Source organism: Peromyscus eremicus, chromosome 2 (assembly GCF_949786415.1).
Source record: "Peromyscus eremicus chromosome 2, PerEre_H2_v1, whole genome shotgun sequence".
NCBI classification, from domain to species: Eukaryota; Metazoa; Chordata; class Mammalia; order Rodentia; family Cricetidae; genus Peromyscus; species Peromyscus eremicus.
Window position 1 is genome coordinate 15,349,364 of NC_081417.1, and position 14,655 is coordinate 15,364,018.

The window sequence follows — 14,655 nt, forward strand, 5'->3', positions numbered from 1 at the left end:
CTATTATTAAAAACCCACACAGGCCTCTCAGAAAGCAGATATAAAGCTTTAATTCACTGTGGGCATTTCTCCAACCATAGACAGCATTCAAACCAAGTGTCATACCACCATTCCTGTTAACTATTTCAGGGCATATTACATGTAACATGAAGCACCGACTAAATATAAATACAGGAATTGAATACATGTAAGAAAATTTAAATAAAACAAAATTGAAAGACTAAAGTCCATGAATATTTACACAAACTGACATTACTTCTAGACATCATGTCACAGTGACAAGTTACAAAAAAAAAATCACAACTGCTTTTAAATAACAGTACCTAAAGATTTTTGAATACCCAGTTATTTTCATTTCCACATTGGATTTTCTTTTCTATACATGTAGGTTTGCTTCCAGGCTGTAGACAAAACTTCTTGGATAATAAGGCCCACATTCTTTTCATGAGCACAGGAAGCAATATTTATATTTGCTGGATTATACTGTGACATTTGTCAACATGTAACATAGACCTCTCAAGTGGTGGTATTAAAAAGCAATTCCAAACAGTACTAAAAATGGGGTTTCATACTGTAGTGTATATTTTTCATCCTAAGATGATGTCTCTAAAAACATTTAGAATATCTTTCCCCACCCAAAATAAAAAAGTGATATTTAAAAAGTTGACTTTAAAAAACAAAACCAAAAAGTACTTCAGAAAACAAATCCTAAGATGTTCTGAGCTGTAATCTTCCTGAGTCTACTTTCATTTGGACCTAATTTTGCAGCCAATACTGCTATATACTGATTTAGGAATCACAATCTGGAGTCCTTGAACGTGTACTTCAGATCCTACAGAATTCTGAAAGGACTCCTATATTCCCAACTAATTATACAATAATCACGTTTTGTATATATATATATAAAAAAAAACCTATGTGAATTTTAACAAAGTCATATGTTTAATAGTGAATAAATGATGAAAATATATGCACAGCTGTACACAGATCACCATTAAATGCAGGAACAAAAGTATCATTTGATGCATATCAAATCAACTCCTAAATAGCCTACTTGAATATATTTATTTTCATGTACTCTGATACAGTATTAGAAAGGACTGCATATAATTATGGAGACTGCTGCAAATACATGATGCTACTAAGTGTTCTGTATCAGCATGCACAGATTACTATTTAAAAGTTTCTCATGTATATATCTTAACACATATATTACAAGATACAATATATTTAAAGCATTTAATAATTTTAATCCAAATTATTTTAATTGACCTAAGTGGGGACAAAAAAATTTCTCAAACTGTCATAATACAATATTAAAATATTACTGCTTGAGTTGATATTTAAACTTATTACATATGTTATCCTTAAAATTCCAAAATTCATGAAAACTCCTATCACAAATAAAGATGTACGATTTCTCAACAGCAGTTTGTTTACCCACCACACACACAGCTTGCCAAGACTTTGGGGATTATAGAACAGTAACATGCTGTTAGCTATAGGTGACAAGAATTAAACATAGCAGTCTCTTTTCATTCTGAGTATCTTTATTTCAAACTAAATAAAGCTTCTCTCAATACAAACTGAAAAAACATTTTTCCTTCATTTAACATTCACTAGAAGGATAAATAAAACTAAGAACCTTTATTGTGTTTTAGGAGTAGCTAAACAAATTATTTCAGTTACACTGAGGAAATCACGGGTAAGGAAGGACAGTTTAGAATTCTTTCCATCTGGGAAGCATATTTTATCACACAATCACAAAAACTTACAAATCAGATTTCTTGGTTCATGGTCATTTATGGCTTACTGAAAAATACTTCAGGCTAAAATAAATGTTTGTGAATAATACATGGACTATTTTTAAAAATCATATAGTAAATATTCTCATGTACATTAGAATCCTTATGATGAAAGGAGTCTGCAGATGGGGATGGGGTTTTTTTTGTTTGTTTTGCCTTTTACTCTCAGAAAGATCCTTGCTTTTGACCTATTCAAGATCCTATCTGCCAATTTTCATATTCTTAGGTTAGTAAGTCACCGTTATAAGACACCTGCAATAAGGAACCAAGGTGCCTCAAGTGCAGGTACCATGAGGGCAACAGGACACAAGAGACACTCATGATGCTATCTGCTGCAGTTAATCTGGAATACTGGACTAGCTAGAGCATCGGATGGGAAGTGTTTAGGATGACCCATTGGAATATTATTGTATTAGTTTCTTTCAAATTAATCTGCCCTTCAAACTGGAGAACTGCCAGGATAACATCACTCACTATTCCTGGTTTTGATATGCTCCTACAACATGAGAATTGAACTGAACTACAATGATTGTAATGTCATCTCTATACATCCGAGCAAGTTCTTCAGGAAGACTAAGCATTTTAGAGAGTCGTTCATGATCGACAGCTCCAAACTCATTGTTGCCTACAGCATGGCGAATGAGATGGGTTGCTGCATTCTGATCCTCAAAGACGGATGACATCTTTGCTCTCCTTTCTGTTAAAAGGCCATGCATCTGTCCCAGAGTCACCTTGTACCCACCAACAGCAATTGGCTGTTGGTGATGCATACCAGTTAAGTACTCACCCACAATCCTAACCACATCCTGTCTATGCATCGTCTCCCACAACCCATCAGTTGCCAACACTAGGAATTTATCCTGTGGCCTTAATCGGTGGTAAGTTACCTCTGGCTCAGCAGTGAGATAAGGAGGTGTATGATAGTTGGGAGGGATAAACTTGGTATATTCATTGTCATTCAACTGGTCTGGGCCAGACTCTATCACTCTCTTTTGAAGGTCAATGCTCCATTTGAACTTTACATCTCCAAAAGCCCTAAAAGGCATCAGCAAACCAAGCAGCCGATCCTGCTTCACCACACTCTTGGCCTCATTCTTTGGGTGTTCCAATTTCAGACGTTCTAATTCCCTTTCATTCTGAGCATTGTGGTCATTAGAAAGTGTGACTGCTGACCAAGAGCCATCTTCTTCTTGCACACCCAGCATGGCTCTACTATCACCAGTGTTAGCCACATGGAGGTCAACACCATCTACATGGGCCACACAAGCAGTAGCCCCAGAAAATGCCACCCGAAGCACCAGATAATTTAGAAAAGAATTAGGATCACCAACTTGAGCCTCCAATGAAATGTCATTATCAAGTCTCTTGAAAGCATTAATTAAAGCCTCCTTAACATCAATATCAGCTGATTCTCCAGTATTGAGGTCTATAAGCTCTTGCCAGTAAGTCCTCAAGCTGTTGAAATACAATTTGGATGCCTCCTTACTGAAGTAATCATTGGGGTGCTTATGCCACTGAAGGATAGGCAATAGTGCCCGACCACTCTCCACTGCATTTTCAATCTCTAGCAAAGTCTCATGGGGTAACAAGGAAACAGCAATGTAATAGAAGAGTCTTTCACTGACTGCCTGGGAACAAGCACAGCCTGCATGACCATCAAAAACCCCTAAAAGCATCCCTCTGGTCTGCAAGCAGGTTGCTGCACTTCTCCGGTCCTCAATGGGTGCATTTGCAGGCAGCTGATTGCTGTCAAATCCAAGAATGGAACTGACATTTTTGCCGTCAAATTCTGGTACTTTGAAACTGTATTCATTAGCTTTAAGGATGCTGTTGACTTGTGGAGGTGTGAGGTAAAATTTCTGAGGTGTAGAAGCGTATCTCCTTCCTTGAGTATACTGCCACCAGTTCTCCCTTGGTCTACAAAAGGTAGCATATGCTGGATGGGGTGTGTATCTCAGACGATTCTGAGGAATGTACGGTGGTGAGCAGCAGAGATGTTTGTGGTGGCAGTAACATGCAGTGCCATAGATTCTGCTCAGTTCACAGTTACGGAAGAGAGGAAAAAACAGTTGAGTCGGTGCTGGCATGGCATCAGAGAACAGTGGTAGGCTGGACGTTCTGACTGGGATTCCTAGAGAGCAATTAAGACAGATACACACACAGATAAGTTACACTCCGGATTATTTGACAAGCTTTGCTTTATAGAAAATACTAAGGGAATTTATATGAAAATCCGCATGCTAGGTAATTTCTATAAGGTGTTTTATGGTAATTACAAGCCTTAGCCATTCATGAAGCCAAGACTGAACTATACTTAAATTTCTCTTTCCTTTGTATTTCTGTGTGCAGTACAAACTGCTCAGCATACACACAGATCTGGCTGGAGAAAGCTGAGCAGGAAGTTATGTAACACTGTGCCGCAGCAGTCTACCTGCCCAATCACCCTTCTCCTTCTCAATGCTTTTTTAAAGGCGGCCTTAGATCTCCCATTTGCACAGTTACTTCTACCATTTATGAAGATCTGTTCCTTGACCTGCGGTCAATCTGTTGGCATTTGACTGCACATGGCTATCACTAAAAGTGTTAATATATCCTTAACAAATGCATATTTATACATTATTGGTAAATGATATAAATATACCACAATACTAATACAATGTTCATTTAACTTACATAAAACATTTCCGACATAAAATTAAAACAGATTCAGTGGACGGTCTTGTAAAGTTTCCTTCTCTGTACCACTGTGCCCACTTAGTGAGCTAAAGAGGTCTGCTCTTCACCAACTGATCGTAGAAATGACAGTTCACCTCTCCGGGGCTCTCCCCACTAAACTTTAAGTGATTACATGGAAGCAGACACGCTAAAACCTCTTTAGGATCCATGCCTTTATGTCTGACGTATTGGGGCTTTGAAATCAAATGCAGGCTTTTTTGATTCATTGCTGAATTTTCCTGTGCCATTTGTGATTAAAAAAATTCAAGTATTCTTAGCTATAAACCTGATCTTGGTAACATAAAGGGATCCCAATTCAGAATTTAATTAACCTGCCACCATTGTTCCTTGCTTAGCGGTCATAAGAGCAAGCTACAGAAATATTATTTCATCTACTAGAGATCCCTATTTACTCCTTAGGGAATGTTTTCTCTTTCAGTTAAAAAACATGTATCTACTTGTCGTAAGAAAGCAACAAAGAACTATAAATTAAGTCCAAGGTTTGGGTTATAACAGTATAGCATTAGGAGTATTCTGAAGACATTATTTTACAATAGGTATTTACCTAGAAAACTTAAGTGAACATAAATCACTATTTCAAATAATGTATACCAGAAAAAAATCTCCAGTAACATATTTTCTTTGAATTCCTAAGATACTGTCTGAAGTATTTAACTTACAAGAAACAGACTTTAGAACTGCTTTAAATAAACAAATAAAGATAAAAAAGAAACAAATTTTATTATCAACTATTTTTTCCAAAAGCTGAATCTACTAAGAAAAAAATGAAGTACCTCAGTGTTAAGTAATTTTCATGTACTTTTTGGTGGGTACTAAGGAAGTAAAAAGTGAAAAGGAGGGAAGAGAGAAAACCAAACATTGAAAATTCAGCTTTGTTTCTGCTTTTGTAGAGAGCACCAAACCCAGCTGTTGGACAGGATGTCTTCTGTAAATAGTAAAGTATTCGACTACAAGAAGAGACTTGTTTCTAAACCCAAAGACAAAAGTACACACTAAAGAGAACTATAATTTCATTAGTAAGCCTTCTGAAATGAGAAAAAGAAATCCCTAACAACAAGAATTTACTGGTACAAAGCACCTAAATAACAACAGTTCAAACTGAACACCTGAAAGTCATCCAAAGGTTAAGGGTACAGGACTGAGCCAGGGGATGTGTGCAAATGTGGTACCACACCAACAGTGGCTTGTAGATACAAACCATACCTCTTTTTCATGCATGTATGCAAAAAAGCTATTTTATGCTGCAAATACTATCGTTAAAAACTAAAATATAGGTTCAATTTTAATCAAAGTAAATTTTCTCCAGAATCTGTTTGTATTACTTTAAAACTTAAGGTGGTGGTGGTGGGGAGGGGGGCAAAGGCATAACAGTTTAACATCTACTCAAGGATTAATGCAGCTAGGAAACCTTCCCATTCCTTAAGTTCCTGGGTTTCTGCTTTTAAAGTCAATTAGAAATTAATGAAACCTGGTAGTCAAAAAGCTCAGGATTCATGCAGCAGGTGCTTTGAACATTTAAATTCAAGCCCTCTGCATTTTTTCTTGACAGCAAAAGTATTTGAGATTAAAAGTCAAAATAGCAGAGAGTGAGTGATTTGTTTTCAACTGTATCTTTTTAGTTATTCACAGCTTAGCATATGGATTGCATTCCAGCTCCTAACATGCTTTCAAAAGGCAAATTCTTAGGGGAAGTTGAATTCATGAAAGTCTGCCCTTTAATTAATAAACATTCTATCAGGTCAGTACCAATTATATAGTATTTTCATCAGACCAGAAATGGTACAAGTCAATACGCTACTAAATGCTTTGAAAAATTCTTAATAGCCTTCTAAGCTGCCTGTGATTCAACAGAAAAGCTCTGTGAAATCCTGATAAACTTGATAAATTAACAAAACAGAAGGTTCCTCATTAGGCAATAAAAATATCAGGGTAGTTGTTGGTAAACTGGAATAATCTCACATTCTTGTTTTTTTAAAGTTCATACACCATCATGGCTCAGACTTGGCAACACTCTGTGCAGCATCTCAGTCCGAGGCAGATTTGGCTGATATTGGCAATGACTAATAAAAAGATGCGCTGTAACCAGAAACAGTGAGAGCTCCATCCATTCTTTCTGATGTGTTCGGCAAAGCCTGTGCCAAGAAATTATTCTACTTCATCAATAAACCCACTGGCCAAATCAATTAAGAAATGATACTGGTGCACCTACTCCGGAGCTTCTCGGCCTTGCAAAGCTTCTGATGCAAATGAAAAGAAACACACTAGTCATTACATGTATCAGAACCTCCGTTTATGTAATCTAATTGCATTAAACACCCTGCACAAAGGTTTGTGGTTTTTCAGCATTTTCTGGAAATGCCTAGCCATTTCACATCTCAGTATCTACAAGAATGAAGAAACCCTTATCCTTAAGACACGAGGCACCAAACCATCACTTGTTTGGTCAGTTTCGTTTGTCCCTACCCCAAAATCGTACTTACTAAGAAGACATCAAAGAAATTCTTCTGGTCCAGGGCGCCTTTGTCTCCCTCTTCCTATCGCACCCCTGAATTCCGCGCGGACCCCTAAGAGCCATCCATTCATACACAAAATCAGTCACCATCCTTCCTGGGTACCCAACACCGGTAGTTACGTGGATACCTACCAATTCGTCTGGGCCCGGGACACACACACATTCTCCTGTCATCACAACACGGAGCCGACAACATCCACAAACCGCGCGGACAGCAGCAGCGACAGCAGCAGCGGCCCATTGAAAGCAAGGCAGAGATGCTCATTAGAGGAGGCGGTGGCGGGGAGGCGGGAGCGGAGGAGGGGCGAGGTCTCGCGGCAGCCCAGTGAATGGGCTGGGAGGGAGGAGAGAATGGAGGGGGGAGAAAGGGGAGGGGAGAAGAGGAAACCAAACAAACCCACCCTGCCGGCGAGGCGGCACCGCGGCCCCAGGCGGGGGACTCCGGGAGCCCCGACCGGCGCTGCGCGGCCGCTCCATGCAGCCGGCGCGCCGAGCCCACGGGCGCGCAGCATCCTCAGGCCCGCCCGGTCCCACGCGGCGCCCGCTTCCGCAGCCCGCGAGGCGCAGCCCGCCGCGGGCAGCCGGCGCGGCCACGCGGGGCCGAGCGTGGCAGCGGCCGGCCCAGGCGGACACGCCCCGGCCGCGGCGGACGTCCCACGCGCTGACAGCCCGGTACCGCCCGGGGCCCGCGGCGGCTCGTCCCGACCGAGGCCCCGCGCGCACCCGGCCGGCCCTCCACCCGCGGTCGCTGCCCACGCGCGCCCGCCGCCTCACCGCCCTGACGCCCCCTCCCGACCCCGGCAGCGGTGGACGAGGATACGAACCGGGCACCGTAGAGCACCCGCCGCCGTCGGCCTCGGGTGGCGGCCGCACCCCTCCGTGCGCTTCCTCCCCTCAGCACCGCGCAGCTCCCCGGAGCGCGGCAGCTCGGCCCAGGCCGGCCCACTCCGCGCCCCTGCCTCGCCCGGCCGCCACCCTGCCCCGCCCCCGCGTGCGCTCGTGCGCTTCCCGCCTCCCGATTGGCTGTGCCGTGGCGATTGGGCGGGACCCGGCGAGCTAGGCCGGGGCCAGAGGGGCGGGGGCGGAAGAGGGCGCGCTCCCCGCCAGTTTTGTGACGTCACGGGGGTCAGACAATCCCTTCCATTTGGCACGGCCTGCCTATTGGCTCCACGCGTGCGCGCGCCCACGTGGCCACGCCCTGTTGCTGGGGAAGGTGGGTCTGCGCGCGCCGCCGCCCCGATGATGGACAGCTTTGAGGGGGTGGGCCTGGGGCTCAGGGATGAGGAAAGCACCTGGGCAGGCTCCAGTATCCCGGTGCGCGTCTCCTCGGGAGCCGCTTGCTCCCCCGCGGGCGGCCTTCCGCGAATGCCTGGCACCTCTGCGGGGCCCGCGTGGCGCGCTAGACTGGCCTGACGACCAGGCCTCTGCCGCACCGGGCTGCCACGGGTAGACCGCGGGAGCGACTCTCCCCAGTGGGAACCTCAACTCCCCGGCCTGTTAAGTGAGGCGTGGCGGAGAATCTCGGATGTGTATTGCTTCATTCATTCAAGACCAAGCTGCTGATTTTAGGAGGATTAAGTCGGATGGTGTTTTCTATTATTTTTCTCAACGCCCTTGCAAGTCCCAGGGCTTAGGCCAAAGGCAAGTTTGATGAAGGAATTCTTGCCTTTGTAGAGTAGGTGTGTGCTCTTGTTCTCTGAAGGACTTTGAAATCAGCATTCCCTCCTTGGTCCTGACTCATTCAGAGTCATGAATAAACAAATGCAGCCAGTAGAAGTGGGAAGGAACTTTCAAGTCATTCCCAGTGACAAAATCCATCTCCCTCCCATGAGACTCAGTTTGCTCATCTGTGAGGTGAGGTTAGGTTAGGACTTCATTACCACTGTATGTGCTAAACAAGACACTAAAGGGTTCTGTCCTTACCGCCATCTACAAATGTCTCTTTATGGGATGATGGCTTCTTGTCTACATCCACAAAGATGCCATATTCATGACATAGGAGTTTCTTGGGAGATGTCAGGTAAACTACTGTACTTCTGCTCAATGTTAATGAGTTGACTTTGATTTATTGCATACATTAACATAAGTTAGCAAAGTGATGTGGACTAGATACAAGAACTGCCAGGTTTACTGTGCTTTGTTAATCTGAATTATTTAAATTTTTATGTAGTAAAGGAAAAGCTTTATATAAGCAAACATGTAATTCATAATTCCTGAATCTTTGCCCATCCCCAGGGGAGGCTTATGGACAAAGAAGATGAAGGTGGATTAGAACAGAACAGATAACACAGGTAACTCTCCCAACCAAGAACAAGGTAAGGTGCCCTTAGTCCCCTGCCCTTCTCTTTTAGAGCAAGGAGATATATTTCTCCTCCCCTAAAAACAATCACACTCTGGCAGTTTCTATTTAAATATATTCTTAGCATATCTTGATCCAAGGGCTCAGTGTGGCCTGAATTTGTTCTGGGTGCATGCACAGGAAGGCAAAACTGTCCTCAAGTGTAAGTTTAAGGGAGAATCCCTTATTTCCCATCTTATAACTATGCATAATTGGATGTGCATCTAATTAAAATCAGATGCATTGTGGGAAGAAACATGCACAGTTGAAAAAATGAATACAGGACCTAATCTACCAAGCAAAATATGACTCATATTACAACTTCTATCAACCAAACAGCTGTTACTAAACTACATAAAAGTAAACCCCAAACAATAATTTCAGGCCTTCAGTGTTCTCATGTAGCCTACTGCCCATCTTGAGTTTATCTTTCTCTAATCTGTATTATTGCTTCACTTTGAATAAAATTATCTTGCTATTTTTCAAATCTGAGCCCTTATTTTCAGATCTTTGGATAAGAGGCCAAGAACCTTGAAACAACTGACTGCTGCCACCAATAAGGATTGTAAATAATGAGATTCCAGAATTTATACCTCCATTGAAAAAGACCTTGAAAGTTGTTGCATTGACTAATTTTCTCATAACACAATGCTGTCAGTGTTGCATAAAATTTCTTTTTCAAACTGATTTTCATATCTGCATGGGAAATTCTAACTTGTTTTACTATATCCAACATTTTAGTTTTATACCAGGATGATATTGATTTTTCCATCTTATTCTTCAGAATTCTGAATGACTTGGCTATATTTGAAAATAATGCTGATTCTCAAAAATAAAAAAAGTTATTTGCCACCACTAAATATAGTCAAAAGAATTTGTCATCAAGATTGAATGCCAAGATATTTCTGGAATTGGAATAAAGCCTCCGCAGAGTGATGACTTTGAAATAATCTCAGAGGTGTAAGTTCTATTCTCTAGTTACATGATTGAGTGACATGCACATTGTAACACACCAGTCTACAGCGATTACAACACCTGTGTACTGGGTGAGGTTCTCTGCCTTGATTCTCCTCTGGCATGCTCTTAACTCTCTTTTCTGGATGGAGGCTGCCCAATTGGGCTTCCTTCAGTAGTGCTATGTGTTATTATGTGGCCAGGGCTAGGACAAATCTTTGGATTTTGCACTGTGACTTGCTGAGCCACCAGAACACCTGTTGGTATATCAACATTGAAAGGTGTTGAAAAATAACACTAAAACAACCTAGGATTGTTGTAGAGAAGGAACAGGCAAAGAGAAAGCAGGATCTTTGAAAAAAAGAACTATGGCACAAAGAAAGCACTATGCAAACAAACTAACAAAATGTCTCTCCTACACAAATGCCTTTGAGATACCGATACAGAGAGAAGTGACTAGTAACATTTAAGTTGTTTTCTTGGCACACAGCAGATGATCCAGTAGCCTCAAAGGTTCTAGCCAGGAAGCTTAAAATAGACTTGCATAGGGGTGTGAGATGCTGTCAGCCTGATGGTTGCTGACTGTCTGGCCTTTGCTAAAATCAATTAGAAAGAAGAAAGGCTGGTTCTTCACACTTCTGACTCTCTACAGGTCTTCTGGGAACTGAGCAAGTAATTAGTAACTACATAATCAATACTTGCTTTCTTACTCAGTGTTAAATTGATTCTTGAAATTAATAGTACTTGGAGTCTGTCTTAGTCACTGTTCTGTTGTTCTGAAGAGACACCATGACTAAGGCGGCTTAGTGCTGTGGGATGTTGTTCTGTATGCTGTGAATGTGTGTTGCTCTGATTGGTTGATAAATAAAACGCTGATTGGCCAAGAACTGTGGATATGGATCACTCTGTATGCTATGAATGTGTTGCTCTGATTTGGTTGATAAATAAAATGCTGATTGGCCAGTAGCCAGACAAGTATAGTATAGGCGGGACAAGCAGAGAGGAAAATTCGGGGAACAGGAAGGCTGTGTCAGGAGATGCTGCCAGCCGCTGCCACCATGAGAAGTAAGATGTAAAGTACCAGTAAGCCACAAGCCACGTGACACCTTACAGATTAATAGAAATGGGTTAATTTCAGATATAAGAACTAGATAGTAAGAAGCCTGCTATGGCCATACAGTTTATAAGTAATATAAGTCTCTGTGTGTTTACTTGGATCTTAGTGGCTACGGGCCCCGGCAGGACTGGAGAAAACTCCAGCTACAGCTAGTAGCCAGGTGGGATGAGCAGACAAGGAGAATTCTGGGAAGAGAAAGGCTGAGTGAGGAGTTGCTAGTCAGACACAGAGGAAGCAAGATGACAAGGCAGAACTGAGAAAAGGTACCAAGCCATGTGGCTAAACATAGATAAGAATTATGGGTTTATTTAAGTGTAAGAGCTAGTTAGTAATAAGCCTGAGCAAATGGCCAAACAGTTATAATTAATATTAAGCCTCTGTGTGATTATTTTATATAAGGCTGCGGGACTGTGGGTGAGAGATTTGTCCTGACCGCAGGCCAGGTGGGACACAGGAAATCTCCCAACTACAGCTTATATAAAAGAAAGCATTTAACTAGGGGCTGGCTTACAGTTTCAGAGGGGCGCATCATAGCACACAGGCAGACATGGTGCTGGAGAAGAAACTGAGAACTACATCCTGATCCCCAGGCAGCAGAAACAGAGAGAGACACTCGACCTGGCCTGCATTTTTAAAACCTCAAAGCCCACCCCCAGGAACACACCTCCTCCAACAAGGACATACCTTCTAATCTTTCCAAGCAATTCACCAACTGTAGACTAAGCATGTAAATATATGAGCTATAGGGGTCATTCTCATTCAGACCATCACATTCCACTCCCACAGGCTTGTAGCCATATAAAATGCATTTAATCCAACTTCAAAAAATCTCCATAGTCTTTCAGTATCAACACTGTTGAAGTCCATAGTTATTCTGAGACTTTGTTAAGGTTCAAACTCGACAAACTGAGGTGCCTACTTAACATAGCAAAGTGGACCTGGCCTCCAGGTCCTCCTAGCATCCCTCAGTTCCCACCTGTTACAGGGTATGGCTGGCATACCTTGTCCTCTGCTCTGAACTCTCCAGCCTAGAGGCTCGGCTGCCCCCCTCCCAGGATCTTCCCTATATAATCTAGACATTTTGGTTACCTGCCCCTTTTGTGCCTTTGGTCTCTTGGCTGCTGCATCTCATTCCTCTCCCTCCCCTCTCTCTTCCCTGTTATTATTTGTTTTTGTTCTTTTTGGGGGGGGTACCACCAAGCTCCCAAATAAATCACACATGGAGGCTTATACTTAATTATAAATGCCCAGCCTTATCTTGGCTTGTTTCTTGCCAGCTTTTTTTAACTTTAAATTATGCTGACTATGTTTTGCCTCTGTGCTTTTTCTGTTCTCTTCTGTGGCATGCTGGGTGTCTAGGTGGCTGGCCCCTAGAGTCCTCCTCCTTCTCTGGCTGCTGCTTCTCTCTCCTCCCAGATTTCACCTATATATTCTCTTGCCTGCCAGCCCTGCCTATCCTTTCTCCTGCCTCACTATTGGCCATTCAGCTTTTTATTAGACCATCAGGTGTTTTAGACAGGCACAGTGTCACAGCTTCACAGAGTTAAACAAGTGCAACATAAACAAAGTAACACACCTTAAAATAATATTCCCCAACACTTCCCCTCTCCACCACCCACATGGCCCAGCTCAGTATGGCATGTCCACTCTGGACTCTCCCAGATGTCCCTGCCTCTGCCTATGCTCTCCCTTTCATCTATATAAACTTTCTCCTCCACCGTACCTAGGTGCAGTCATGTCCTTTCCTTATTTCTTTTTTTCATTCAAGACTCAAGGCAGTCTATTAACTGTAACCCCCTATAAAATCAAAATTAAAAAAGCAGATCACATACTTCTAACATACAGTGGCACCAAATATGGATTACCATTCCAAAAGGGAGGAAAAGGAGCATAATGAAGAAATACTAGACCAAAGCAAGACTGAAATCTAGATGGGCAGACTCCAAACTCTGCATATCCATGTCTGATGTCAAAGACTCTTCAGATCTCCAATTCCTTTCAGCTTTGGTGACTGAAATACACTTCTCTCTTTGGGAATGGTTCCACTCCCTGTTAGCATCTTTTCTTGGCAGGTGTCCCATAACTCTGCCATCTTCAAAATCTTAGGGTCTCCAACACAATCTAGGCTTCACCTTCATAGCATGGCCTCTCTGGACCACCATGTAGGTACTGCCTTGCCAAATGCTTGGCCTCAGTTGGTTTCCTTATCCTTGGACAAGATTCCTCAGCCCCTTCCTTCCTGTATCCTTGACTCTTAAGCCAGAACCACCTGGCTGGAATGCCAAGTTCTGCTTGCTGGGTTAGAACCAGGGACCCTCATTTTATTACATTGCATAAACTTTCAGTTGTTGGTTTCCTTTGAGACTTAAGCTTTTCTTTAATGCCTTTTCATAAATTGGAAGCTTAGCTGGGTGCGGTCTTGCCCTGAGGTCACTACTTTCTTTGTTCCATTAGCATCAGGCTTTTCTTTAAACTTCTTCGCTCCTGGAACATAGGACTTGAGTCAACATCACCTTTCCTGGTGTTCTTTTTCTCCTTGCCCTACTTGCTCCTTTTCATTGTAGATCTGTACAAGAGTGATCACTAATAACCATGTGACATAGTCAATACTAGGCTGACTTGAAATCTCCTCTGCCAACAGTGTTCATCCAAAACTCTTCAATTTGGCCTCTGGTAGATATTTTTGGACAAGGAAAAAAGCACCCATATTCTTTATAGAAATATCACAAGAATGGTTGCTAGGCCACTTAACTAATATCCTTCCTTTAAAAACCTCTTGAGCTGGGTCCACATTGCTCTCAGCACTACTTCTAAGCTCCTACTAGGATGGCCCAGTAAGCCCTGCTTAAAGTGTTTGTCTTAGAGTTTCTGTTGCTGTGAAGAGACACCATGACCATGGCAACTCCTATAAAGGAAAATATTTAATTGTCATTTACAGTTCAGAGGTTCAGTCCATTATCATCATGGTGGGACATGGTGGCATACAGGCAGACATGGTGCTGGAGAGGAAGCTGAGAGTTCTTTCACCTTGACTTACAGGAAACAGAAAGTGGTCAGTCTCACTGGGTGTAGCTTAAGCATGTATGAGACCTCAAAGCCTGCCTCCACAGTGACACACTTTTTCCAACAAGGCCACAACTACTACAACAAGGCGATACTTCCTAATAGTGCCACTTCCTTTGGGGGCCATTTT

The 14,655-nt window shown here is 42.6% G+C and overlaps 1 protein-coding gene across 5 annotated transcripts; it reads right to left on the bottom strand.

Moving 5' to 3' along the window:
- Positions 1-1,532: 1,532 nt before the first annotated feature.
- On the bottom strand, positions 1,533-8,109 carry Pdp1 (pyruvate dehydrogenase phosphatase catalytic subunit 1). Of its 5 annotated transcripts, XM_059253867.1 has the most exons (3): positions 7,878-8,109; positions 7,186-7,220; positions 1,533-3,936 (listed from the first exon to the last, which is right to left on the bottom strand). In XM_059253867.1, exons 2-3 carry the CDS (start codon positions 7,214-7,216, stop codon positions 2,279-2,281), a joined length of 1,689 nt encoding a protein of 562 aa, XP_059109850.1. In that variant the 5' UTR covers positions 7,217-7,220; positions 7,878-8,109; the 3' UTR covers positions 1,533-2,278. The 5 variants fall into 5 exon arrangements, with proteins under 5 accessions (XP_059109850.1, XP_059109851.1, XP_059109854.1 ...); XM_059253868.1 differs by lacking the exon at positions 7,186-7,220 and having other exon boundaries at positions 7,878-8,107; XM_059253871.1 differs by lacking the exons at positions 7,186-7,220; positions 7,878-8,109 and adding an exon at positions 7,455-7,567.
- Positions 8,110-14,655: the final 6,546 nt, after the last annotated feature.